Genomic DNA, 27100 nt, shown 5'->3' on the forward strand with positions numbered 1-27100 from the left:
CCCAAGGAAATTGGCATCTGACATCTACCAGACTCTAAGCATACTCTGGGCCCATCTCCAATCCACTTAGAGAACTCCTCTGCACTTCAAAGTTGCATCGGCAACTATCATTTTAATGCTGCAGCAAGAAGGCTCAGGGACATGTACACAGCTCATGGATTGGGCCAGGATGTGCCTCTGGCTCTTTACTTGCTGTTGTAGTGCTAACTTTCTCTCAGCCTACCTGGATGCTCATGGCAAACCTACCTTGCCTCGCTTTTTTGTGCTATGTGCCTTCAGATACCAGTCTTATAGTACTTCTGTCTTGGATTGCCATTTAGTGGAGATACAAATCCAGAAGCTTGTCATGTTTCCCAGCAGGCCTTAATCCAGTCAAAACAGGTTTCAGTCAGAAGTATGTCAAGGGTATCCACCGATAACAGTCCAAAGGCTTAGACATGGTCAGTCAACTGCTCGGGGTAATCAGAGCCAGGATCGTCTCCTCATAAGGGTCAAGAAGCTGAATGTTGGGCTATTCACCGCTTGGCTTCAGTGTTTCTGCCCTAATGTGGGTTGTTTGTCCTGGAATGAAAGAGAGGGGCAGTAATTGAGGGAGATGAAAATGTGACTGCTGTTACAGTTTTTGCAGATAGGGAGGTGTCCCAAGCGAGCTGTTAAGCTGCACGGAGGCCATGCAGGTTTAGTGGTGTGAGAGCAAGACAGGGTGGTGGTATTTACTCTGCAGGAGTGGAGAAGGTCATTGACCTTCTTCCAGCAGTGCTGGGCATTCCTCCATGTGGTTGAGACTGGGTGTCAACATCAGACCAAGGTCTGGTGCCATGGCCTCCATTGCTGGTCCTGGGGAAGAGAAAGTCATGTGTCTGTAGCACCCCCCTCCAGCTGGATATTTAGATCCCTGCCCACAAAGCGGGTGCCAATTTCCCTGATCTGCCTTGCCCAAGGAAAAATGTCAGGAACTGTGGAGTGCAGCTTTGGATTGCCAGTACTTTACTGCGTGTATAACAGCTTCTCAAAAAAGGAAGTGGACACAGGGAATGCAAGTGAATTCCAGGACATTCATTGAATAGCAACTTGTTCCAGGAACAGTGAGTAGTAAGATGGGGCTGGAATCTGATGTGACTAATACTTTAAGGATGGGGTAACTAGTTAGTGAGGCAAATGATGTAAAATACCATTAGAAAATTAATTAGGCCTCACAGTGGAATTCCTCCGAAAAGCGTGATACAGACCAGCTTAAACAAAATCATATAGTTTCAGTTTTAGTAAATAATATAAATTTCAGCCTATAGTATTTGTGATGCTGGAAGGAGTCCCTGTCAGCTGCTCAACATAGATGTGGATCCTCCTGGTTCTCCATTGATCACCATTTCCTTTTCTTTAATTTCAAAATATGCTTTATTCATAAAAGGTATCTTTACATATATATGTATACACATAGTCTCAAGCATAGTTTGGTAGACAAACATCTACTGTACCTGGAAGACCGTCAACTTGGTGAAAGACGATCTTCGGTCTGCTTGAAATTTGTGGATCTTCCAGAGCAAGGAGTTGATCTTGACCAAGTATTGCAGACTGGCACATTCCAAGGCCCAGGACTATGTCCTGAGGGAAGCACTAAAGCTTGGGGCAGCTGCCACCAAAGCACGGTTAGAAAGACCACTCTCTAAGTTCTTCCTGCTGAAGTTAAATGGGGTAACACAGTGTGGAGCTGGAGGAACGCAGCAGGCCAGGCAGCATCAGAGGAACAGGAAAGTTGACGTTTCCGGTCGGGACCCTTCTTCAGAAATGGGGGAGGGGGAAGGGAGCTGGGAAATAAATAGAGAGAGGAGGGGTGGGGCTGGGTAGGTCGGTGGGGTGGTGACAGGTGAGTTCAAGTAGGCAGTGTTGGGGATTGGTCAGTGAGGTGGGATAAGGGGGACAAGTGGAAGAGAAGATGGACAGGTTGTGTCAGGTCAAGGAGGCAGGGATGAGAGGGAGGGTTGGTCATGGGATGAGGCCGGGGATGGGGAGATTTTGAAACTGGTTAAGTCCACATTGAGACCATTGGGCTGTAGGCTCCCAAGATGGAATATGAGGTGCTGTTCCTCCAGTTTCACCTCATATTCCGCCTTGGGAGTCTACAGCCTAATGGCCTAAATGTGGATTTTACCAATTACAAAATCTCCCCATCCCCGGCTTCATCCCATGACCAACCCTCCCTCTCATCTCCACCTCCTTGACCTGACACAACCTGTCCATCTTCTCTCCCACCTATCCGTCCGTCCCACCTCACTGACCAATCCCCACCCCTCCCTACCTGCACTCACCTATCACCATCCCATCTACCTACCCCAGCTCCACCCCTTCTCTCTCTTATTTCTGAGTTACCTCCCCCCTCCCCCATTTCTGAAGAAGGGTCCCAACTCAAAACGTCAACTTTCCTGCTCCTCTGATGCTGCCTGGCCTGCTGTGTTCCTCCAGCTCCACACTGTGTTATCTCTGCATGGCAGTTCTTACTATCTCAAAGTTGAATTGGGGTTCAGTTATTGGACCTTTCTGGTGCCTCAAATGCATTAAAGTATAGTCTGGTTCAAGTAAGAGATGCCTTTGGCTTGTTTGGATAGAGCCAAACACCAATGTTTGTTTATTTCCCTTGGTCACCATTGCTAGACATGCATTAGAGTGTGTAGCAATGCTGGGAGAACTCAAACTGGTGGTGGTATGAAGTGTCTAGTTGTGCTGTAGTCCATCTGAATTAGTGCAATCACAATTTCTGGTGAAGGCAGATAAAGGCATATGCAACTTGAAAAGTAAATACAGTTACTTCTCTTTTGAAAAAAACTGACCCTTCTATTTGCTCCCAGCATTTTTAAAATACATCACTTTCTAATCATTTTTGAGAAATAAATCCATTCATGCTTAACTTTTAGTTTATTAGAGCTTTCCAAATCTTTTCCCAGTTCGCTTTTTAGACCTGACTAATTTTCAGAGGTAATTCACTTGACGTTTGCTTGGTTTCACCAGCTCAATGTACTTTAAAATTAAAATGATCCATTTCAATGATCACAACCACTGTGAGTTCTAAACCTGTAAGGCAACTCAGACCTACATTCCTGCAATAACCTAATTTGCATAAAGAAAATACATGACACAGGAAGCGTCTCATTGTTTCCTGCATTTTATTCCTCCAGAGCCTGCAATACTTTACCTTGTCATGGGACAACAGAGTCTTGCTGAAAGAACCTAAATGTCTGACAGAAAATCTAACATTGTGAATGCGGCAGAATATCTTCCATGATCCTGAAAGAATGCAAACACCTGATTTAACCTCTTGTTGTCTGTGAACAATCTCAAAAAGAAAAACCGAGGTTTAAAGTTTGATGCATGCACCAACAGTGTAACAGCTGAAAGAAAAAGGACAGACACCCTGCTACTCGAAGTTGCAAACTTTCTCTGACTTGGTCTGGCTTCAGTTCACCCGAATTTCATTCAGAATATTGGAAAATGAAAACAGAGATGGATCTAACAAAAATTGTGGACCTGAGCTTTCTGTCAGAAGAAGAACAGTTAGCTCTTCAGCAAGTCCTTAAAAGAGACGCTGCTCTGCGAAAGCTTGATGAAAATCGCATCAAGTAGGTTCTATTTTTGTTTTCCTAAGATCAACGCTATTTACTTTAATATTTCCTTCTATTGCACACCGTTTATTTAACACTATGGTACATAAGTAGGAAAGTAGTTTTAACCTGTTTGGACAGTGATTGACAGTTTTGTTTCCTTATTTGTAGTAACCATATAACATGCATGATTTATACTATAATTGCATTCTTCTCATTTCAAATTTCAGAGATTAAAGGAGGGAAGGAAAGGATATGCCTTCTACTAAAATCTGCACAACGTATCAGTGATCATTCCAATTTCACTAAAACCATGAAACAAAGCAATAATTTCTACATCTGCAAAACAAAGTCTGGCTTTTGTCAGTACATGTGTGCAGAGGTCTAGTCCTATCTATACAAAATTAATATGCCTGTTCAGAGCTCACTATAGAAAAATCTTTCACTTTACACTTGCTTTTCTCTCTATTCCTCTGTCCCTCAATTGTGATTTCAAACTGCAGCTCTATTTACATAAACAGAAATGATGCCAGACGCTGATCCACGAGAAGGGTGACATGGTGGCTTAGTGGTTAGCATATTGCCTCACAATACCAGGGACCTGGATTTGATTCCACCCTCAGGTGACTGTATGGAATTTGCACTTTCTCCCTGTGTCTGTGTGGGTCTCTTCTGAGTGCTCTAGCTTCCTCCTACAGTCCAAAGATGTGTAGGTTAGGTGGACTGGCTATGCTAAATTGCCCATAGTGTCGAGGGATGTGCTGACTAGATGGGTTAGACAGGAATAGGGTAGGGAGGCAGGTCTGGGTGGGATGCTTTTTGGAGGGTCAGTGTAGACTCAATGGGCTGAATGGTCTGCTTCCACACTGTAGGGATTCTTCGAGAAGCTGGAGAATTCATCAATGTTCATCCCTGAGCTGACGTTAGTTAACAGATTAATATCTGGATTCTGAATTCAGATCTTGCTGTGTGCAAATTGACTGTTGCGTTTCCTAAATTTAAATAGTGACGAATTTCAAAAGTATTTTATTGACTGCAAAGCACTTTGTAATGTCCTGAAAAGGCATTCTATACTTACAACTCTTCCTTTTTTTAATCAAGTTGTTCTGCTTAATAAAGAGCAAAAATGATCTTCCTGTTTTGGGAGTGACCATCATAAACTCTGGCACATCATATTTTAGCAGAAGGCATTTAGCTTGTCGTGTTATGAGATAAATATCTTTGTTTTGTTGTACTTCAACCTGTATATCTGCACCTTAATTTAATTATTAATGCAGCAAGGCTAGTTAATGCCTGATATTGTTGTTTTCTTTAGTGCAATAATGTTGCAAAATTATGGGTAAGCCAATGATATCATATGCATTTCTGGGTGGGCAGCACTGACTTGCTCTGAAAAGTGATAATGAAATTCTTCTGTTAATACGTGTTGTGGCATGGTTCGGAATTAAAAGTTAATGGAATTAGCTTTTTTTATTTCAGTGAATTTGACATTTAGATAAAAACTGTAAAGCAAAACTGAAGTATGCTTTGTCTGAGTGAATATGTTATTAACCCCACAATGATCTGTACAATTATTGATTTACATCATTTAGTGTAGACAGAATTTGTGCTTAAAGTCTTATCTTATGAGCAGTCAAATTATATTAGTGATTACTTTCCCCCTTTTTTGTCTACACCTCCACCACTATCTTCTCCAGGGGAGCAAATACTGGAATTTTGTTTCTGTCTCCTGTCATTCCTGCTCTTACACTGACTAATTGAAGGAGTGGCAGGTCAGCCCAAATCCATTGTCATTTGTCTTCCCTCCCAGTAATTTTCGCTCTCAACTTCCCCATTATAGCACTGCTGAGATTGAGTACAAACTTTAAAGCTGAGTGGAATAAATGGAGGTAACTGTAATATTAGAAGACTGTGTAAAATGGGTAATTCTTGAATTAGAATAAAATTCCCCAAATATGCATTTGATAATTAATTAAAGAAACCCTATCTAGTTTTCCACTGGTTTTACTTCTGTGTAATGGCATTGTTGCTGTATACAAATAATGAGAATATTTGATGACCATTATTTAGAAATTTCTCACTAAAATGACCACTCCTTTCCTCTGTTACTGATACAATATTGAAAATAACTTAATACCTCAATATTTTTCTGCCCTTGTCTTTTACTGCTTTGAAAACACAAATGGCTGTGTTGCTGTGAGTAACAGAATGCACTGATTCCAACTAATCATTGTAGGGGCTGGATATTCCTTACTAATTGACAAGGATTTAAAGTTAAGGTTGAAGAACTATTGAGTGGGGGTCTACCAATTTACGATTATCTCTGTCCTTTGACAGAGAGATACAGGTTACCAGATCAATATGCCTATATAAATAGAGGCAAGGAGGAGGTGGGCAGCTATATTTTGCTTTCTGTCTTGTCAGTTAATACCAATCTATGGGACAGTGGTAGAAATTTCACTGAAATTCATTTTAGATGAAGAGGACCAGATCTCCTTTAAGGTTATTTGCCTTTTTCTCCCAATTAGAAATCTCTCCCAATGGAGCATCAATGAATTTTGATTTTTAGCCAATTTTTTGTCCTTCTGTTGGAGAATAAAGACAGAGTTCATCCTTGGTAGATCAGCCATGACCTTTTAAATGATTTATATCATGGTAGACTGAGAAGTAGGTAGAAAGGTCCTCTGTGGCAGTATAAATAGCCCAGGGACAATTCTGTCCTTGATCCTTTAGTTATGTGATTTTGCAAGGGACGCTGAGATTGGAACCTGTAGCTCGGGTTGTGGGTAAGGTTGTTGGCTTGCTCGCCGAGCTGGCTGGTTATCATACAGATGTTTCATCACCATGCTAAGTGACATCATCCGTGTGGCCTCCGATGAAGCAATGTTGTTCTACTCCGCTTGGAATTTATATGATACAACCTGTTAAATTGGAATGTGTCATTTCCGGTTTTGTTCTGCATGGGTTTAATGGGGTCTAATTCCACATGTTTGTTGATAGCATTACAGGTTGAAAACCAAGCCTCCAGGAATTCTCATGCATGTCTGTGGTTGGCTTGAGCTAGAATGGGCATGTTGTCCCAGTTAAATTGATGGCCTTCATTGTCCAAGTGCACTGAGATGAGGGAACGTTTGTCATGTCGTTTTGCTGCTGACTGGTGTCCATGTATCCTGATGGCTAGTTTCCTTCCAGTTGGGCTGATATAATGTTTGTTGCAGTCATTGCAAGGCATTTTGTAAACTACGTTGGTCCTGCATGTTCATGGGAATTGGGTATTTGGTCCTTGTGAGTGTTTGTCATATTGTGGCTGTGGGTTTGTGTGCTATCATGAGTCCTAGTGGTAATAGGAGTCTTGTTGTCAGTTCTGAAATGTTCTTGATATAGAATAGTGTGGCCAGTGTATTGGGGCCTACTGTGTCCTTTTGGCATTGACTTCCTTGTAGGCACCTGCAGATATCCGTTGTTCGCAAAGACCTTGTATAGGTGCTTTTCCTCCATCTTGTGTAGTTCTGACATGTTGCAGTGAGTTGTGACCTATTTGAATAGTGTCCTAATACAGCTTTGTTTGTAGACGTTGAGGTGATGGCTGTGGAAATTGAGGATTTGGTCAGTGTAGATTGCCTTCGTATATACTGTGGTTTGGAACTCCCCATTGGTCAATCGTTCTACCCTGATGTCTAGAAACGGAAGTTGATTGCTGACGTCCTCTTCTCTCAAAAATTTGATCCCAGTGAAAACGTTGTTGATGTGATGGTGTGTCTCATCTAACTTGGTGCATTTAATGAAGTCAAACGTTTTCATCCACATATCGGATCCACAGTTTTGGCTGTATGAGGAGGAGGGTAGTGCATTCCCATGACTGCCTCTACAATAAGTCCTGAGATGGGTGACCCCATAAGTGTGCCATTGATTTGTTTGTATACTTGGTCATTAAAGATGAAGTGTGTAGTGAGGCACAGGTCCAGTAGTCTGAGTATGTTGTCGTTGCTGATGGAGTCAGCGTTTCTGCTGCATCCAGTAATGTAACAAGTGTTTCTTTGGCTGATGGTATGTCAATGGATATGAATAGTGCTGTGATACAAAAGGATTTTAATGTTCTTCAGCTTGCTAAGGAATTCCTGGGTTGAATGGATGGAGTGAGATGATCCATTGACCTGGTGTTTCAGTTTTTGTGTAGGTATGCCTGGTCAGGAGCCAATGGGTCTGAGGGGGATGTCTGGTTTATGTACTTTGGGTAGTCCATAGAAGCGGGGGGTGTTCGCACCTTCTGGTTTCATTTTCATGTAATCTGTCTTGGTTATTTGTCCTGCATTTTTAATTTTATTCAGTGTTTGGGTGATCCTGTTTGCTAGCTGTGGTGTTGGGTCTATCTCCACCTGTTGGTAAGTGTGTGCATCTGCAAGCAGTGCCTGTGCTTCCTCGATGTAGTCTGGTTTGTTCATAATGACAGTCATGCGCCTCAATTTCCACAGCAATCATCCCAATGTCCACAAACAAAGCTGTGTTAGGGCACTATTCAAATAGGTCACAACTCACTGCAACGTGCCAGAACTCCACAAGAAGGAAAAAGAGCACCTACACAAGGTCTTTGCTAACAATGGATATCCCAACATCTTCGTCTTCAGGTGCCTACAAGAAAGTCAATGACAAGAGGACACAGTACGTCCCAATACACTGGCCACACTTCCCTATATCAAGAACATATCAGAACTGACATCAAGACTCTTACAACCACTAGGAATCATGGTAGCACACAAACTCACAGCCACACTACGACAAACACTCACAAGGAACAAAGACCCAATACTCATGACATGCATGACCAATGTAGTTTACAAAATGCCTTGCAATGACTGCAACTAACATTCCATTGGCCAGACCGGAAGGAAACTAGCCATCAGGATACATGAACACCAGCTAGCAGCAAAACAGCAAAACGATGAACTTTCCCTCACCTCACTGCACTTGGACAATGAAGGCCATCAGTTTAACTGGGACAACGTGTCCATCCTAGCTCAAACCAACCACAGACATGCACAGAAATTCCTATAGGCCTGGTTTTCAACCCGTAATATGCTATCATCAAACACATGAAATTAGACCCCATATACAACCCATGCAGAACAAAACCGGAAATGACACAACCCAACTTAACAGACCGGGTCATACCAAGCAGAGTAGGACAACATTGCTTCATCGGAGGTCACACTGATGATGTTACTTAGCACGGTGATGAAATGTCTGTACGATAACCAGCCAGCTCGGCGAGCAAGCCAACAACCTCATTAGAACCAAGAGCTTCTGCAGAAATATTTTCCTTTCTTCCTGTCAACAGCATGGCAAATTATTATATTCCCACCAAGCTGGTCTAAAATCTGCTTGTGCCTTGCAGATTGGGAATTGAGATAGTAGTGCTGTGGTTATATTACATGATTAGTAATGCAGGAGAACATGGTTTTAAATCCCATCCGCGGTTTCAGAATTGAATTTAACTTAAAATGAAAAGCTAACATCAGTGACCACAAAGCTGTGAAATTACCAACTAGGGTATTATGCAGTAAGTGCTGGGTTTATCTCGTCTTGCTGTCCCATTCCAATGTGCATCATGAATACCTAAGTGCTGAAATTTACCCTCAGAATGGGAATCGTGAATCAAGTCATTTCCCAACATCACCATCTTTCCTTCTGGCCAAAGTCAGAAATCACACAACACCAGGTTATAGCCCAACAGGTTTATTTGAAATCACAAGCTTTCGGAGAGTAGCCCCTTCACCTGACGAAGGGGCTACTCTCCGAAACCTTGTGATTTCAAATAAACCAGTTGGATTATAACCTGGTGTTGTGTGACATCTGACTTTGTCCGCCCCAGTCCAACACTGGCACCTCCACATCATGGCTTTCCTTCTGGCGGCACTGCTTTTTTTCTATTTTCAAGGTGAAGTGGCGAAAAGGCAGGCTGCAGTCGGGGGCCACTGCCTCTAGAAGCAGGCCTGAAGTGGAATAGAGGTGAGTAGATGGAGGAGCCAAGCTAGTGAGGCCATTTGCACTCATTGGAGCCTAGAGGCTGATGCCAACCCTACTAGGTTCATATCTCCTTCATATTGTTCGGGTTTGCGGTCAGACATGTCACTCGTTTTTGGCGAACAAGATTGTGCCCTGAAGTGAATTCGAGCCATTGGCCTGGGAGTGCCTTTCGGCATACTATCAAATAAATTCCCCTGCCTGCCCTTCTAAAAGCTCTAAGTGGGCCTGGGAGATTCAGCCCATTTGTTATTCCAATAACTGCTGCTATTTTAAAATCATATTGTGTTTTCCTTATAATCGTTTAACTTTCAATAAAGGGAGCTGTTCATTGTGCAATGGGTCAGGCACATGAATAATTTATGTCTCCTGTACACTTCTGACAAATGATTTTAATTAGCTAGATAAACACTGTGTATAAATTGGTTTGGTTAGATATCATGGGAACTTGATGATCTTATTTTGGACACTGTTAATATTGAGGTAGCTGCGACTAGAGCTTTTATGACTGTGTTAGCAGGTTAAAATCAATTATGTTACTTGTTACCAATCTACTCGAAGAGGCTGTGTGCACATTTCAGTTTTGTTTACATTTTTCTCAGTCTTACATTAGATGTGCACATCACTGGCAATTTATTGCCCATTCCTAAATGCTCTTGAGAAGGTGGTCATCCATCTTATTTCACTGCTGCACCCATCTGATCTAGGTACATCCACATTGATGCTGAGGAAGGGATTTCCAGGATTTAGGCCCAATGACAGTGAAGGAGCAATGTTGTAGCTCCAAGTCAGGATAGTGTGTAGCTTGGAGGGGAAAATGCAAATGATGATGTTTCCACATATGCCACCCTTACTCTGTTGCTGTTTGTCAGTGAGTAAATGAACTGCAGAACTTAAAAGTGAAAACAGCTCACATATTCCAATTTTTTGTATAGTTGTTGCCTCACAAGTACTCAAGCTGTTATACAGACCCCTAAACCATAAACATTATTCTTTTTAAAGAACATTTACCCTGATTGCTATGGACATTATTCATTCTTCTCATTAACAGTAATCAAACCATCTGTTTAAACTACGAAAACTCTAATTAGGGCTGCAAGTAAACTTGACACACAATTAATAAATATTCTGCTCAAGTCTTCATGCCATCTTGCAAGTATTACAAAAATAGAAATGTATAAGAAAGACCATTATAACGCTTCCTGTGTCAGAAGTGCTATGTTGGCTCTTTTTGCTTCTGTAAACAAATCAAAGATTGATAAACAGTGGCCTTTTTAGATTTGATGCCTTTAGAAGAGTCATTGTGGTTGATTTTTAACTTAATGTGGAGGTGCCGGTGTTGGGCTGGGTTGGCCAAAGTCAGAAATCACATGACACCAGGTTCCAGTCCAACAGGTTTATTTAAACTCACAACCTTTCGGAGCGCAGCCCCTTCAACTGGTGCAGCAAGAGAGCAGGGCACATAGACACAAAGTTTAAAGGCAGAGAGATTAAGGGCTGAGAGATCAAAAGATTATACAACTGGTGTGAGTGGACTGTCAGATAATAAGTCTCTGCAGGTGACCAAGAGTGTTAGACAGTGAGTAAAGTGTCAACAACTGAATAACCAGCAAAGGGATGACCTATAATCATGTTATTGTAGTCACTTAGTTTGTCTCCAGCTCCACCTAATTTTTAATTTTTTGTAATTATCTCTCTGCCTCACTCAATGGGATTATAGGGCACGCTGTAGGCTATGGTCATTACTTGGAATGCACCCCTCAGCAGTTCCAATCCTGATGACTCGGAACATGAAGCCATCTTGGCACTTCAGGCCATCTGATATTGCACCAGCCCATTGGATTGATGACTCATCAGTTTTGTTTAAACAAGTCCTCAGAATGGATCTAGCTTTGCTGCTGGAACAGCTGACCTGCCCACTTCCTCCACTGGCCTGCCACCCAAATATTCCAGTTACAATCTGCCTGACCAACTAAATTAGTAGCAATCTGTCTCTGTGTGATCAGCGAAAAGTTAATTGTTTATTCGAAAGTTGAGAAGAACGTAACAAATGGAAATGAAATTACAATTCTGTGGAGATCAATAACTTTTAAAAATGTACTTGAATTCCAGTGATTGAATGAAAACATTGTATTACTTCACAGGACTACAAGTATTCAGGCTTTTAATCTGAAAGCAAAAAGCAACATTGTCTAAGCACTAAAAACAGAAGGTGCTGGAGTAGGTCTGGCAGCAACTTTGGAGTGAGCATCAGGGATAACGTTTTGCATGTGATACTTGTCTTCTTTAGAGCAAGAACAGCCAACTTCCAGCACCGAAGCAGTTTCTATTTTTATTTCAAATTTCCAACATCTGTAGTTTTTTACTTTTATTGTCTAAGCACGATACAGTGGCAAACTTCTCCTCTAAGCAACAGACAAGTTAACCTGATTAATTTATTAAAACAACTGAAAATCTTCATCTAGTAGTTATACTTTTGTCTATCCCTTAAGTAGACACTTCCTTCTTCAGAAACCAATTCAAAACTCTCTTAAATCCTGATGCTTTTTTTTTACCTTTTTCAGTTGGATAATTGCTAATCCATGAGCTGTCTTTCACAATGCAAATTATTATGCTGATTCCTCCCTCTAGATAAAACTAGGTGAATCTTCCAAACTCTTCTAAATCCCCATGAATTTGATCTCTTAAATCTGAATGAGATCTTCTGCGGTATTGCTCCTCATGGAAAAATAGAGACAAGCTGCTTATATCTCCTCACCTTCTCTGAAGCTCACTCAAACACACATTCTTACAGCTTGACCTGTCTGAGGGAATTAGGATTATCTTAAGATAAACCCTATATGTCGATACTATAATGGTTTTATGCGGCCTCCTTGCCTCTCAAAGCCTATCTACACGGCAATCTGAAGCACATGGGCTTTGAATCTAGTAGGAATGTTGATATGCTATCCTTAAGACTCCCAATTCAAATCTATCTTGGAATTAAACATAGTTTAAAGCTTAACCTTTTATAAACCTTGATATTCTCCATTGCCTCATAAATGCCAACTCTATAAGACCAGAGGATGTAAGAACAGAAGTAGGCCATTCAACCCATTGAGTCTGCTCCACCATTCAATGTGATCATGGTTGATCTAATAATCCTCAACTCAACTTTCCTTCCTTATCCCCATAGTCCATGATTCCCTTACTGATTAAAAATCTATCTCAGCCTTAAATGTACTTTAAAACCAGGCCTCAAGTGGACCTCTGAGATAAGGAGTTCCACAGACTGAATACTCTCTCAGAACAAAAAAAATCATCCTAACCTGTGTCTTAAATGCGTGAATACTTCCTCTGAGAATATGCCTTTTGGTCCAAGACTCTCCCACAGGGAACCAACCTTTCTGCATTTGCCCTGTAAAGTCCTCTCAGAATTTTGCTTGTTTCAATAATGTGTTCCACTGATTCTTTGAAACACAAATGAGCACAGGCCGAAGCTACTCAACGTATCCTCTTAAGAAAATCTCTCTATGCCTGGAATCAACTTAGATGAAAATATGCCACAATAGCCTCTCATACCTTTTATGAGAACCCATGAATCCCTGTTCAATTGCAAGACCTATTATAGCTTCAATGTCAATTTAGTACCAATCCGTGCCCCTTCCACTACAGTTAGGTAAGGATAAGGGGAACCCTATCGCTGTTGCAGGAGGGAAGAGAACGGGTGAGGGCGGAAGTGCTGGAGATGGATCGGACCTGGTTGAGGGCCCTGTCGACAACAGAGCTGGGGAATCACCGGTTGAGGAAGAAGGTGGACATTTCGGAGGTTCCCTTTTCGAAGTTGGCCTCATTTGAACATATGCGATGGAAATGGAGGAACTGAGAGAATGGGATGGATTCTTTACAGGACGTGGGGTGTGAAGATGTATAGTCCAAGTAGCTGTGGGAGTCAGTGGGTTTGTAGTGTAGTTTGTAGTGGGTTTGTACCTGCCATCCCACCAGCGTCCACATCCAGAAGATCAACAGACGCCATTTCAGCCACCTCCAGCAAGATGCCACCACCAGACATATATTCCCCTCCCCTCCCTTGTCTGCCTTCTGCAGGGACCGTTCCCACCGGGACACCCTCGTCCACACTTCCTTTACCTCCAACACCTCCCCACAGCCCTACGGCACTTTCCCCTGTAACTGGTGAAGGTGCAACACCTGCCTATTTACCTCCTCCCTCCCCAGTATCCAAGGGCCCAAACATACCTTCCAGGTGAAGCAACACTTCACCTGCACTTCCCAGGATCTAGTCTACTGCATTCGCTGTTCACAATGTGGTCTCCTCTACACTGGGGAAACGAAGCATAGACTTGGTGACTGCTTCGCAGAACATCATCATTCTACTCGCAAAAAAGACCCTGAACTACCTGTTGCCTGCCACTTTAATGCACCACCTTGCTCCCTGGCCAACATCTCTGTCGCTGGCTTGCTGCAGTGCTCCAGCAAAGCCCAACACAAGCTGGAGGAACAACACCTCATTTTCCGCTTGGGGATCCTACAGCCCTCCGGACTCAATATTGAGTTCAATAATATTAGGGCCTAAACTCTCCCATATCCCAACCCCCTACCCCACACACTAGGCCTTGTGCCACATAGCCTGCCATTAAACACCCCCTGTTGTTAGTCACTAACAGTCCCCATTAACAATTATTCACCCTCCCAGCCTGATCGTTAGCAACTCCTTTGTCTGTCCAACTGTCTTTCTCTCTCTTTGGGCTCTATCCTATCGTTTAATCCCTACCCCACCCACCTCCCTATTTTCTGCATATAAACTGACATTTTCCCAGCCACCATCAGTTCTGAGGAAGGGTCACTGGACCCGAAACATTAACTCTGTTTTTTCCTTCACAAATGCTGCCAGATCCTCTGGGCTTTTCCAGCAACTTTGTCTTTGCTCTGTAGTACAACTTGGGTATCACTGATGAAAACAAATTTTGCTCATGCTTTCCTTGCAGTCAACAGGACCTGGTAAGAATATCAATATAAAAGGAAAAACATTGTATGCTGTATATAAAATGAGTGCTGATTGGTTTGAAAGTAGACTTGGATTGGTAGAGGACTTGCCATTAAGAAGGCACCAGTTAAATTACTGACAACTATGGTGGCTCAGCAGTTAGCATTGCTGCTCACAGCACCAGGCACCTTGCTGCGATTCCACCCTTGGGCAACCATCCATGTGGAGTGTGCACATTCTCCCTGTGTCTGCATGGTTTCCTCCCAGAGTCTAAAGATGTGCAGGCTAAGTGGATTAGCCATGAGAAATATAGGGTAGGGGCATGGATCTGGGTGGGATGGTTTTTGGAGGGTCAGTATGGACCAAATGGCCTGCTTCCACACAGTAGGGATTCTATGAATTGCCAAGCTTTGCTTAAATTTAAACCGGCAGATTATAGGGATTTGTGGCGTAGTGTTAGTGCTCCCACCTTTGAGCTAGGAGGCCTAGATTCAAGTCTCATTTGCTCCAGAGGTGTGTCATAACATCTCTGTGCAGGTTAATTAAAAATATCTGAATCAACCAGGTTGAGTCTGATTGGTCAAGGCATCCTCTGGAGGAATGAACCAGAAAATGGCTCTTGTCTTTTGTGTCCAATGCAATGTGTGCATGTGTTCACTCTTATTTCAAAGAACATAGACTGACAATCTCAAATCAGGTTTTCTCCCATCTATGAGTTACAATCTGCCTGTGATTTTCTACCAATAAACAGAAGATCTCTGGGAAATAGGGATGAGACTTCTGGATCTGGGTTCCCAGTGTCATTTCAAATAAATATGGAGCCTCCAACAAATTCAACAGTCTACATGCATCATCAGAGATTCCTTTACTATTGTGCATAGGTGTCAATATCTTGCACCTTCTTCTGAATATAACAACAATCAAACATTCAAAGCTAAATGTCAGGGTGAATTCAGAACAGGTCATGTGATCCCTTCATTTCTGCATTTTATCCTATGGTAAAGAGATCATTCCAAACTATCATCTTATAAATAAAGTATTTGTAATGGTAGAATAAGCTGCGCAGCCCCTCGAGCATGATTCACTATTCAACATAATACAGTTGAACTTCTACCTTAACTCAACTTTTGCAATGAATTGTATACTCCTTGATTACCATTAGTTTTCAAATAATTGTCTTCTGTTTTGAGTATACTCAATGATCCTCAGTCCTCTAGGGTGAAGAATTTTGATGATTCACAACTCTGAGAGGAAAATAAAATCTACGGCTCAATCCTCAATGACTGGCTCCTTATATCCTAAAATATGACCCCTAGTGGCAGTGAGGGAATAAACTCTGAGCATCAATCCTCAAGCACTTTAAGAATTTATTTGCTTGATGAGATAATCTCCCTTTCTTTCATGCTCAGTTGAATAGTACTTATTCTAGTTGATCCCTGTCATGGGACAACCCTCTCATCCCCAGAATCAATTTAGTAAATCTTCATTGAAGCCCACTTGAGGCAAGGAAATCCTTCCTTATATGACATGAGATTTGAACACACAGACAGTCCAAAGATCATTAAACAAGGATTCTTTGTTCCACTGCCATCAGCTCATTACAAACTTGAAGGGAAATTAAGTTTAAAAATGGAAGTATTTAGAGTCTCTACATGGACTGAAGTCTGTGTTTTACATTGGGTTGAGGAATCCATTGTTGTCTGCTCCTTCTTCCAAGAGACCACTCTCTTTTTTTTCCCAGAGAGTGTCTATTTGACTGCCCAAAATGTCCTTCCTCACCATTTTAAACTAACATACCATTTGCCTTCTAATTCTTGTTATATCAACATGTTAACTTTCCATGTGTCTTAAACAAGACAATCAAATCCCTCTGTGTATGAATATTCACTTACATTTCAAAATGCATTCCATTTTTCTGTCCTTCCGAGTGAAGTGGATAATTTCACATTGCCCCACACTGTACTGTATGAGCTATCTCCTTGCTCATTCACTTATTCCATTTCTATTTCTTTGGAGTCTTTTTACTTCCTCCTCACGACTTAATTCTTACCCATAGTAAAACATTGTAGACAGGTTGGAAATGCATGGCAGGCCCGGTTGCATCAGAGAGAGAGTAACACAGTTAATGTTTAGTATTTTGAGTGTCTTCATAATTTGTCAACATAGAAATCAAGTTATATTCTGGAGTCTTAACCTGACCTCACAAACAAAATGATTTGCAGATTAATCCCTAAACATGGGCACAAAATTATTAAGGACCTGAATAAATAAGTTCTGAGCAAGGCACATGCTTTGCTGTATGATAGCTGATCTCTACTTGGAAATAAATATTCAAACTAAAGTGTTCTTGCAGGTTTTGCTCCATTAGAGGTATCTTGCCCAGACTATTATACCTGAGCACAATACAAGAAAGGGCTGATGAACCTTTGGATGCTAATTTTGATAACTTCTCATAACATATCTTTTGATTTGTGACATATGGAATTGAACTTCACTACAATCTACATTTTTACTGAGCCCTTCTAAGTGCAGAGCCAGCATTTGATTCTCTTTTTAAACATAGGTATTCAAGACTGAGAAGACAAAGGTTAACATATCTGGTTTCTAATTCAGATTGCTGCTGTGCTCTTTACTGTCAGCAGAATGTACTGACATCTCCTATTTTCAAGGCTAATAATGTTCTATATTATACTGGTAGCTCTACTTCTGTGATGCAGTACAGTGTTAGCAACTGTTAACCTTTAATGCATGAAAAGTTTCCAAGGAATAATGAATCACTTAAGAGTTTATTATACTACCATTATTATGTTATGTTGTGAATACAATAGAATCTAATTATAATTCAACAATGTACAATACTTGAAAGGTTACTTGTATCATTAGAAATTCAGTGCAGTGATAATTATTGGAAATTGACTTCTGAAGAGTGCATTAACCCATAGGCAGAAGTCTCCACTTTACTCCTGAGTACTACTTCCTGTAATTGCTTATCAACTTCAAGTTTAAACATATCTTACGAAATCCCAAAAAGGAACTTTTTGTTGTTTTCAACCACTGAAAGCCAAATTTAATCCATAATGCCTCATTTATTTACTTCCCACATGATCATCTCTGTTCAGTCAATGAAATTGTAGCTTTCTTCGCTTTGTTTTCTTAAATTCAGCTCATTGGAGAGGTATTAAAATGTGAAACTGATTATTTAATTTGAAGTGATCAATTTTTGTATTGAAGATATACGCAGTCATTCCTAATCATCTATTCATAATGAAAGAATCATTTACAATAGTTCTTCTTCTTGCTCTCGCACTGTTACCACTGGTGCTCCCCACTCTCTTATTTCTCATCAACACAATGCCTCTTGGCAACATCACCCAAAGGCATAGATGCTTTCACATATTGGCAGACAGTACATCACCACCACCCTCTTGATTCCTCCACTGTTGCTATGCTATCAGACTCCTTATCCAACATTCATTATTGGATGGACAGAAATTTCTTTTAATTAAATATTGGGAAAACCAAAACCATTGTCTACTGTCTCTGCTTCAGGCTCTGGTCTGCATACTCCACCATCTCTCTGATGACACTCTGAGATTAACCCTGGTGTTACATTTGATCCCAAATGTGTTGTATTCTTGTGTCATCTGCCTTAATTCAGAATTGCCACCCAGAATTACCACATGCTATTTGGATAAGTAGTCAGTGAGGAGGAGGAAATTTGGTGTCATGTATGGTGAATAAACCAGACGTATTTTTGGACCAAAGGACTGACGGAATCTCTGGAAGATGTTGTTATGATCCCAGCTGATGTTATTTTTGGACAATCAGGTCCCGGTCTGAAACCTGGCCTGATCAATCACATTTTGTTTTAACAACATGGTGTCTCACTGAAACACAAACAGATAAGTCTGCAGATTTTGCCTTAATAATAAAAACAGAAATTTATTTACAAAGAAATGAAGGTAACATAGAATAAGCCAAACTATCTACATACAACACAAAATTATAAACCCATTAATTCTAAAACACATGTCATAGAATCCCTATTGTGTGCAAGCAGGCCATTTAGCCCATTGAATTCACACTGACCCTCCAAAGAGCATTCCACCCAGACCCATCTCCTACCTGAGACACTATGGGCAATTTAGCATGGCCAATCCACCCCACCTACACACCTTTAGACAGTGGGAGGAAACTGGAGCACCCAGAGGAAACCCACACAGACACAGGGAGAATGTGCAAACTCCACACAGACTGTTGCCCAAGGCTGGAATTGAACCTAGGTCCTTGGCACTGTGAGGCAGCAGTGCTAATCACTGAGCCACTGTGCTACCCCATCTTCATAAATTGAATAAAACAACTTTTTTTCTGGTACCCAAATTACACCTCTAGTGTAGTACCCAAAATACCCAATGTATAGTACCCAAAACAACCCTTATACAATACTTATACTAAAGTCCTTGTTTCTAATACCTCAATAGATTTGTGAGTATCTTAAAGACTGAAACTGCAGATAGTTTCTTCCTACAGCTGTTGTACACTCAAACTTAAACGTACTCAGCTTTAAGTAACCACTTCAGGGTTTTATCGCTACACTTCTGGTCTAGGACTAACACAATTTCTTCACTCCAAAGCAATCTGGTTTCACTATATCCTTCCTTTCCTGGAAATACTTCTCGATACAAGCAGTTTAATTGAAGGACTTTGCAGGACCACCAAAAGCTCAAAGTCGAACTAAAAAATAAACATCTCTCTTTAAGTTATGATTATTTCCATTATTCTAAAAAAAAAGTTTTGAACTTCTAAACTGAAGATTGTTTATCTTGTTTGGTCAATAAATCCTACCAATGTACACAGAAACACATTCATTCTAAAGCTAGGCCTGAAAAACTGCTTTAAAAATAAACTGAATACCAATATAATTGCCAGTTAATTAAATTTCAGACATGCGGTAAACTCACATATTACTCGCTCAAAAACCAAAACCCAAACCGAAAATAAATGACATCACAGTGTCGAGGAACTTTGTGTTGGTGTGCTTGGTGACACTGACTTATCTTACACATCCTCACTTTCCTCTCAGAGGTATTATAGATACCTGGTCAATAGATATCCTGTGACAGGTGACTTGTTCACTCTATGTCTACATGTCCCTAGTGTATAAACATTGATCATTAGCATATCAAACTCTTAAAGCAACACAAGTCTTAAATCACCAACACAAAAGCCTTCAAAGATGATCTCACAGCTGTGGGCTCAGAAGACCTGATTTCACAAGGCTGACAATAGTCACAGCTGACTGACCAACTGTCTACTGAAACAGCACTGGGTGAATGGCTGTGTGCAAGCACTAATTTGGTCATCCTAACAGAAGACACAAAGACATTGCCACTCACCCTTAGCGGTTCCTCAGCAACTCACTGGGGGATAGATTATTTGACTGTTGTATTATCCACCAAGTTCTTTTCATCACTGATGCCTGGAAACATTATGCATGTGGGCAGCACTGAGATGAATTTCCACAACTTTGTTCTGAGATTTCACTGTAGCTCCCAGACTTCTGGTGCAAGGTGCTTGTAATGCAATGGAAATGGAGACATTGACAATGAGACATTGTATCATGATTTAGTCTGCCAGGGTGTGAATGGAGTCAGCCACTTCATCCACTCTGAAAGGGGTAGGCTTCAACTTCTGCACAAGCTCTTGTGCCAAGTTAGTACTGGACTCCATACTCCTTGACATTGAACATAGGTCTTCTGACGGGCTCCCTCATGCTCCAAGAATCTCATTGTATATCTGTTTCTTTTATAACCTCCCAGTCAAAATGCTTAACTGAATAATTTTCAGCAAAGCTTACATGTGACCTTATTGTCTTGCAAGCTGGCACCCCCACTCTTTTTGTCCTCTGCCCTGGTTGCAGGGCACTGGTGCAAGGTATATCACCATTTATAGATCCTATCTCCAGTCTATCCTCTGTCAACTTCTGAGCATGATATTGCGTCTTCATGATCGTTGTCTTTTCTGTCTTCTGTCCAATACTTGGACAGGCTGTTCTTGCTACTTGTTTGAAAGAACAAAGACACAGGGCTAAAGCTGTATTGAGATGAGGTAGACAAGTAAGAGCAGTATCACCTGTTACTTATAAATGAGAAGAGATTGTGGCTTACTATGATATTTACATGATTATGTTGTGTTGAGGCTTCGTTTTTAAGGTAAAATGAATATTGACATGTGCTAAAATTTGTCTGATGGAAATCCTCTGGACTATGAATGTTAGAGATTAAGGGGGATTACATTCTTTTACTGGGATGAAGACACAGATATTTACACATGGAGGCAATAGCAGATGCTTGAAGGTATTAGTGGTAGACTGAATTGTAAATATTTCAGAAAAGTGTTTAGAATGTCTGGTTGTAAACTGTTGTGCTTTAACTTGGTCATTTTGCTTACAAAATAAAAAGGTTTGGCTCTCAAGGACAGCAAATCAGCATTTCTACCTGATACGAAACTCATGATTCATATTCCACTGTAAATGACTCTGTGAGGAAAAATCTCTCAGAAAGGTTCCTTGACTTGGATTTTGGGGAGGGAAGGCAGTAATTGGCAGCAGGGTGGTGTGGTCTACCACACAAAAATGCAGATGCCAGCTCATGCTCCGAAGAAAAAGACTGAATTCATGAGGAAATTAAAACAAATTTAGAAGATTCACCCAGCTTGTCCTAGAGATGAATCTTTCAGGAGAAATCTCCACGTGAAAGACTAACAGTTTGTCCCTGGGAAAGGGAAGCCCTTAGTATTAGAAAAGATAATAGTTCTGAAGGGGTTAGTATTCATGTTTCATTTGCTGTGCCTGTTTCAGCGATGTCTCGATCAGTCTGTGGGTGGAGACGAAGAGTTTGATTTTAGCTTTCAGAGGGAGCAAGTGTATGTCTACCAGCTCCTCACCTGGTAATTATGGCTGAGCAAATGTAACTTTACTTTTGATATTCTGCATTAAGCCTTCTTATTTTCGATGAAGAGGGCCTCTTCTGTTAATGCTATATGGCGATGTATCCTTCAGCACTAATCACTCCATAGGCCCGAGACAAAGGAGACACTGGTGGCAGTTACTACCTCAAAATTATACTTACTCAGTACCTCTTATTGGTAGAGGTGGCAAATGCAAGAAGGTAGTTCCAGGGTAGTTCTCGGGGAAAATGCCACACTTGAAGCTAAGAATGACCTTGGACTGGTTCCAGGAGAATTGAATATCTACTTGATGGGCAGTGTAAAATATATCTGTACAGCCTGTTTTTGGCAAAATTTAAAAAATATAACTTTTTTTTGTCATTTGAAGTACAAGTTTCCTATGCAGATAGCATTTAGTCAATAGTGTTTTTAGTCGGCTGTTAAAGGAAATATCCTAAAATGTGAAATCTTGTCATGTCATGCTTTCAGTTATTAACTGGAAGTTCAAAATTTAGGTTATTGTTTTAATGGAGACTATAAGTGAGATGTGAGAAGGAGAATAAGGTTATGAAATATAGTCATGATCGGTTGATTCTGTTCCGGTGCCAGCTACGGGCTCAGTCATTTCCATTTCTGTAATGGCCAACAGCAAATCCTCAATGAGATTTAGGAGATATGGGCATAGCTTGACCCTTTAGAAAGCCTCCTACTGCTGCTGATTGTTTACCAACTTGTCCTGCAAGAGAGAGGGAAATGCCCCATTGAGTATCATACAATCTGTCCAAAGTGAACCATGGATTAATATTAATGTGGCATTATTTCAGATGAGTGTGGGGCTTGCAGTCATGCCATTTGTGTGAGGGCAGAGTGAATTTGTGATTGAAAGGTATGAGTTGTGATTGATAGAAGTTATTGGTAGATGAATAAAAGATTAGTGTTGTGATTTGAGCAATAGTGCATTTGGTAGAATATGGTTTTTGAAAATCCATTCACTGACCTTGACTACTCGCATGATGTCATTGAAATTTTTCTGACACTGCACCGAGGTCCTTAGTTTTGATTACTAGCACTGACCTGTGTAGCTATCTGTACATACTGTTCCTCCTCCTCCCCAACCCTCCCCCACCCCTCCTTTCAGTATTGCCATCCAAAGTTTGGAAATAGTTATCCCTCTTTGCAGAATAACACATCCCATGTCATTTTCCAGTCACTCCCAGGTCAGATTTACTTCTAACATGACAGCCAGCACCTGCCTCAGCCAGAATGAGTCTCCCCTTTAAAAGATACAGTTTAGCTTGAAGTGGTGTGACGAAATGATGAGTTTAGTCCCCTGCCAATGTGTGCTGATCTGTGCATACAGTGAACAGCTCAGTTAACACTGGCTGCACACAGCAATCATTCTAATGAGCAGGTTGCTCTGTTGCCTGCAATTTAATCAATCAGTATAGGATAGACAGCTCATCCGCATCTTCTCAAAAGCAACTAGGGAAGGGTAATAAATGCTGGTCTAGCCAGCAAAGCTCATATTTTATGAATGAATAAACAAAAAGTCCATTATTATAAGCAGTTCTTCAATTTAACCCTTCATATGTTTGTCCAAAGGAATCCAGCATTTAGCTCTGATGAAAGATCATTGACCTGAAACATTCATAATGTTTTCACTGTTCTTGGATGTTGCCTGACCTAATGAATATTACTGGCCTTCTACATTTTTGTTTCAAATTTCTAACGTTTGTAGCATTTTGCTTTTCGATATAGAATTTGGAGCTGTACTAGATTAGTTCATAGAATCCCTACAGTGTGGAAACAGGCTATTTGGCCCAACAAGTCCACACTGGACCTCAGCCATCCCACCCAGACCCATCCCTATAACCCACCAAATCTACACATCCCTGAACGCTACGGGCAATTTAGCATAGCCAATCCACCTAGCCTGCACATCTTTGGACTGTGGGAGGAAACCCACACCGATATGGGGAAAATATGCAAACTCCACACAGACAGTTGCCTGAAGGTGGAATTGAACCCAGGTCCCTGACGCTGTGAGGCAGCAGTGCTAATCACTGGGCCACCGTGCCACCCAAGTATTTCTTGAAATAGCTGAACGCCTTGTTAATTGTGATATAACACAGTGTAGAGCTGGATGAACACAGCAGTCCAGGCAGCATCAGAGGAGCAGGAAAGCTGATGTTTCACGTCTGGACCCTTCTTCCTCGCCTTGTTAATTGTGTTGTTTTTAATGTTTTGTGATCACAGTAAGGCTGTTGACAATGTATTGAAATTTTCTGATTGTTTATTTAGTTTGTTAAGAAGCTGTGGTTTTGAAATGACACATTAGCAAGTTAGCTAAGGAAAGTATGCAACCGTGACAATTGGGGATGGTTCATTGAAAGCAGAGGACAAACAGGCTGTCAGCATGGAATGATTCAGTCTCGTTAAAGTGGTGGGGGCAGCATTCCACTCTCTAACCAAGGTATAAAGGAAATATTCCCTTGGTCTTCCTCCTCTCCTTCTGGTCCATCTTCCATCTGACTGGTAAGGACTGCTAGATGAGCACTGCTGTCTGAGAAAATACGCCTCTGCCTTACGTCTACTTTATTCTTGATCTCTGTATGGATCCTCCGCCATGGGTCTAACATATCCCTAGTGTGGATCTTCCAGTTTGGATAGAGCTTTTCTAAACTACCTTGGCCCCAGCACAGTCATTCCAGTGTGTAATTGGCCCAGCCCCTACAGGCCACTCTGGTACCTCCTGTCCTGAATAATCCTCTCTCTCAGACTGACACTTAGCATTATATCTTATATCTATGGCAGATTATTTTCTCTGTGCCAATCAGCTGTCTGAACCCTTGGCCAATAGCCATGGGAAAACCTCGCATGAAGCATGATTGTTGTTCCCGTGCCTACCTCACCTAAGTGTTAGTTTACCATTCTTTGTAAGCTCATTTTCAAATGCGCGGATAATGTGGTGCATTTGGTGCCAGATGAAGCGTTGATGCTAGTTCAATGGGCACCGTGACTCCTGTGTTTTCATAATTCTCCCATTTTTTAAAATAAACTGGAATTTTGGGAAGTTAAATATTGATGTAATAGCTGTTAAATCACCAAACACATCTCCAAACTCTGAGACCTAGGACTCCGCTCCACCCTCTGCAACTGGATCCTCAACTTCCTAACCTGCAGACGACTATCACTAAGGATAAGTGACAACACCTCCTCCACAATAATCCTCTGGTGCCCTGCAAGGCTGTATACTCGACCCCTTACTATGCTCTTAATACACTCATAACTGTGTGGCCAAATTCAGCTTGAGCTCCATTTGCAAATTTGCTGATGATGCCACCATAGTGGGTCAGATCTCAAACAAGGACGAGACAGAGTACAGGAAGGAGATAGAGAGCTTAGTGGCCTGGTGTAAAGACAACAATCTCTCCCTTAGTGTCAGCAAAATGAAGGAGCTGGTCATCGACTTCAGAATACCGAGTGGAGGACACGCCCCTGTCTGTACCAATGATGCTGAGGTGGAGGTGGTCAAAAGCTTCAAGTTCCTTAGAGTAAATATCACCAACAATCTGTCCTGGTCCATCCATGTCAATGCTACTGTCAAGAACACCAAAGCACACCAAAGTCTCTACTTCCTCAGAAGGCTTATTAAATTCAGAATGTCCACAATGAACCTTCCCAAGTTTTAAAGATGTACCATAGAAAGCATCCCAGCTTAGTATGGCAATTCCTCTGCCCAAGACCGAAAGAAATTACAAACAGCTGTGAATGCAGCCCAGTCCATTACGCAAATTAACCTTCCTTCAAGTCACTCCATCTACACTTCCTGGTGCCTCAGGGAAGCAGCCAACATAATCAAGGACCCCTCTGACCCTGGGTATACTCTCTTCCGCCCTCTTCCTTAGAACAAAAGATATAAAAGTTTGGAAACACACACTAACAGATTCAAGAACTGCTTCTTCCCTGCTGTTATTAGATTTACGAACAAACCTCTCACATCTTTGGAGTTTATCTTTCTCTACACCTTCTCTGTAGCTGTAACATTATATCCTGTATTCCAATATTCTGATGTACATATGTAATGTAGGATTTGTCTGTTGGCATGCAAAACAATACTTTTCACTGTATCTAGATATATATGGCAATAATAAATCTAATCAACAAATTTTAACACAATGCACTAAGTACTAGAAAATTCAGTTTACAAGGAAGCATTCAACAGTTGTATAAACCTTGCAACATCTGATTGTTTAATTACTTTCCTCCAAGCCAAGTTTGAGAAATTATATTATATATCTGGTACTTCAGCACCAGCGCCACTTATCAAAAGTTGCTGTATCACTGTATTTGTATTTTTTTGCTGGCTGTGCATATTTGCAAATTCTGTCATTTGTTTACTTTTTAGATTTGTCATTTAATCCCCTAGGTATAACATTATCTTGACAACTGAGCTGCAAGATAAAGATATATAGTCTACACTCAAGTGAACAAACAGTTCTTATGAATAAAATTCTCGTAAATCGATGGTCTGAATAACTCTGAAGTAGGAACATTGGCTGAGATGTTGAAAATGACGTTAGTTTGACAAAACTGATGAAGGAAATTTCTTCGCCTTTTTATACCATGGAGATGGGGATCAGTGAGCTTAGTTGGCTTGACAGAGTGCAGAGTGATGTCAACAACATGAAGGTAACCTTATCCCTATCAACCTCCACCCACCTTGTCCCACTGCTTGCGGCTGGTGATCTTCAGGTTAAACCATCACCAGTTGTCTCTATCTCTGGTGAGAGTGCAGCCCTATGGACTATGGCAGCTTTACTTTTACTGGTAGTAATGATCCCAGGAAGACGGTGGTATGTCGGAATGTCACTGGAGCAGTGATCCAGAGACACAGGCTGATGCTCTGGGAAAAGGAGTTCAAATCCCACTATGGTAGATGATGAAATTTAAGTTGAGTTCATAGGAATGAGAAACCTCAGCTATGAGGATAGATCAGAGAAATTGGGACTGGAGAGAAGGCTAAGGTGAGATCTGATAGAAGTCATGAGGGTTCTGGACAGAGTTGATAGAGAGCAGTTGTTTTTGCTCGTAAAAGGGTCTTGAAACAGAAAGGTCAGTTTTAGAATATTTTTTGTAAGAAGCAAATTGAAGTGAGAAAAGACTTTTTCACACAGCTGCTGGTTTTGGGTTTGCAGCACTCTGCCAGGAAGTGTGGCAGAGGGAGGTTCAGTTGAGGTATTCAAAAGGGCATTGGTCTGATTAAATAATCATCCAATGCACAGGGTTATGATGACAATGCAGAAGGTTGGCATTCAGTGGGGTGGCATGATGCCTCACTCTGATAGGGACCTGGGTTTGATTCCACCCTCAGGCAACTGACAGTGTGGAGTTTGCACATTCTCCCCTTGTCTGTGTGGGATTCCTCCAGGTGGTCCAGTTTCCTCCCACAGCCCAAAGATGTACAAGTTAGGTGGATTGACCATTCTAAATCTCCCATAGTGTTCAGAGATGTGTAGGTTAGGTGTGTTAGCCATGGGAAGTGCTTGGTTAC

The 27100-nt window shown here is 41.3% G+C and overlaps 1 protein-coding gene across 1 annotated transcript in view; it reads left to right on the forward strand.

The window, feature by feature from the left end:
- The window catches only part of LOC109935049 (synaptotagmin-like protein 1), a 116906-nt gene that overhangs the window by 51771 nt on the left and 38035 nt on the right, over positions 1-27100 (forward strand). Inside the window, exon 2 of the mRNA XM_048597032.1 lies at positions 3171-3611. Within this exon, the coding sequence (XP_048452989.1) occupies positions 3484-3611 (128 nt within the window). The 5' untranslated portion in view covers positions 3171-3483. The remainder of the gene's footprint in view (positions 1-3170; positions 3612-27100) is intronic.

This window comes from Rhincodon typus, chromosome 5, assembly GCF_021869965.1.
Source record: "Rhincodon typus isolate 14 chromosome 5, sRhiTyp1.1, whole genome shotgun sequence".
Lineage (NCBI taxonomy): Eukaryota > Metazoa > Chordata > Chondrichthyes > Orectolobiformes > Rhincodontidae > Rhincodon > Rhincodon typus.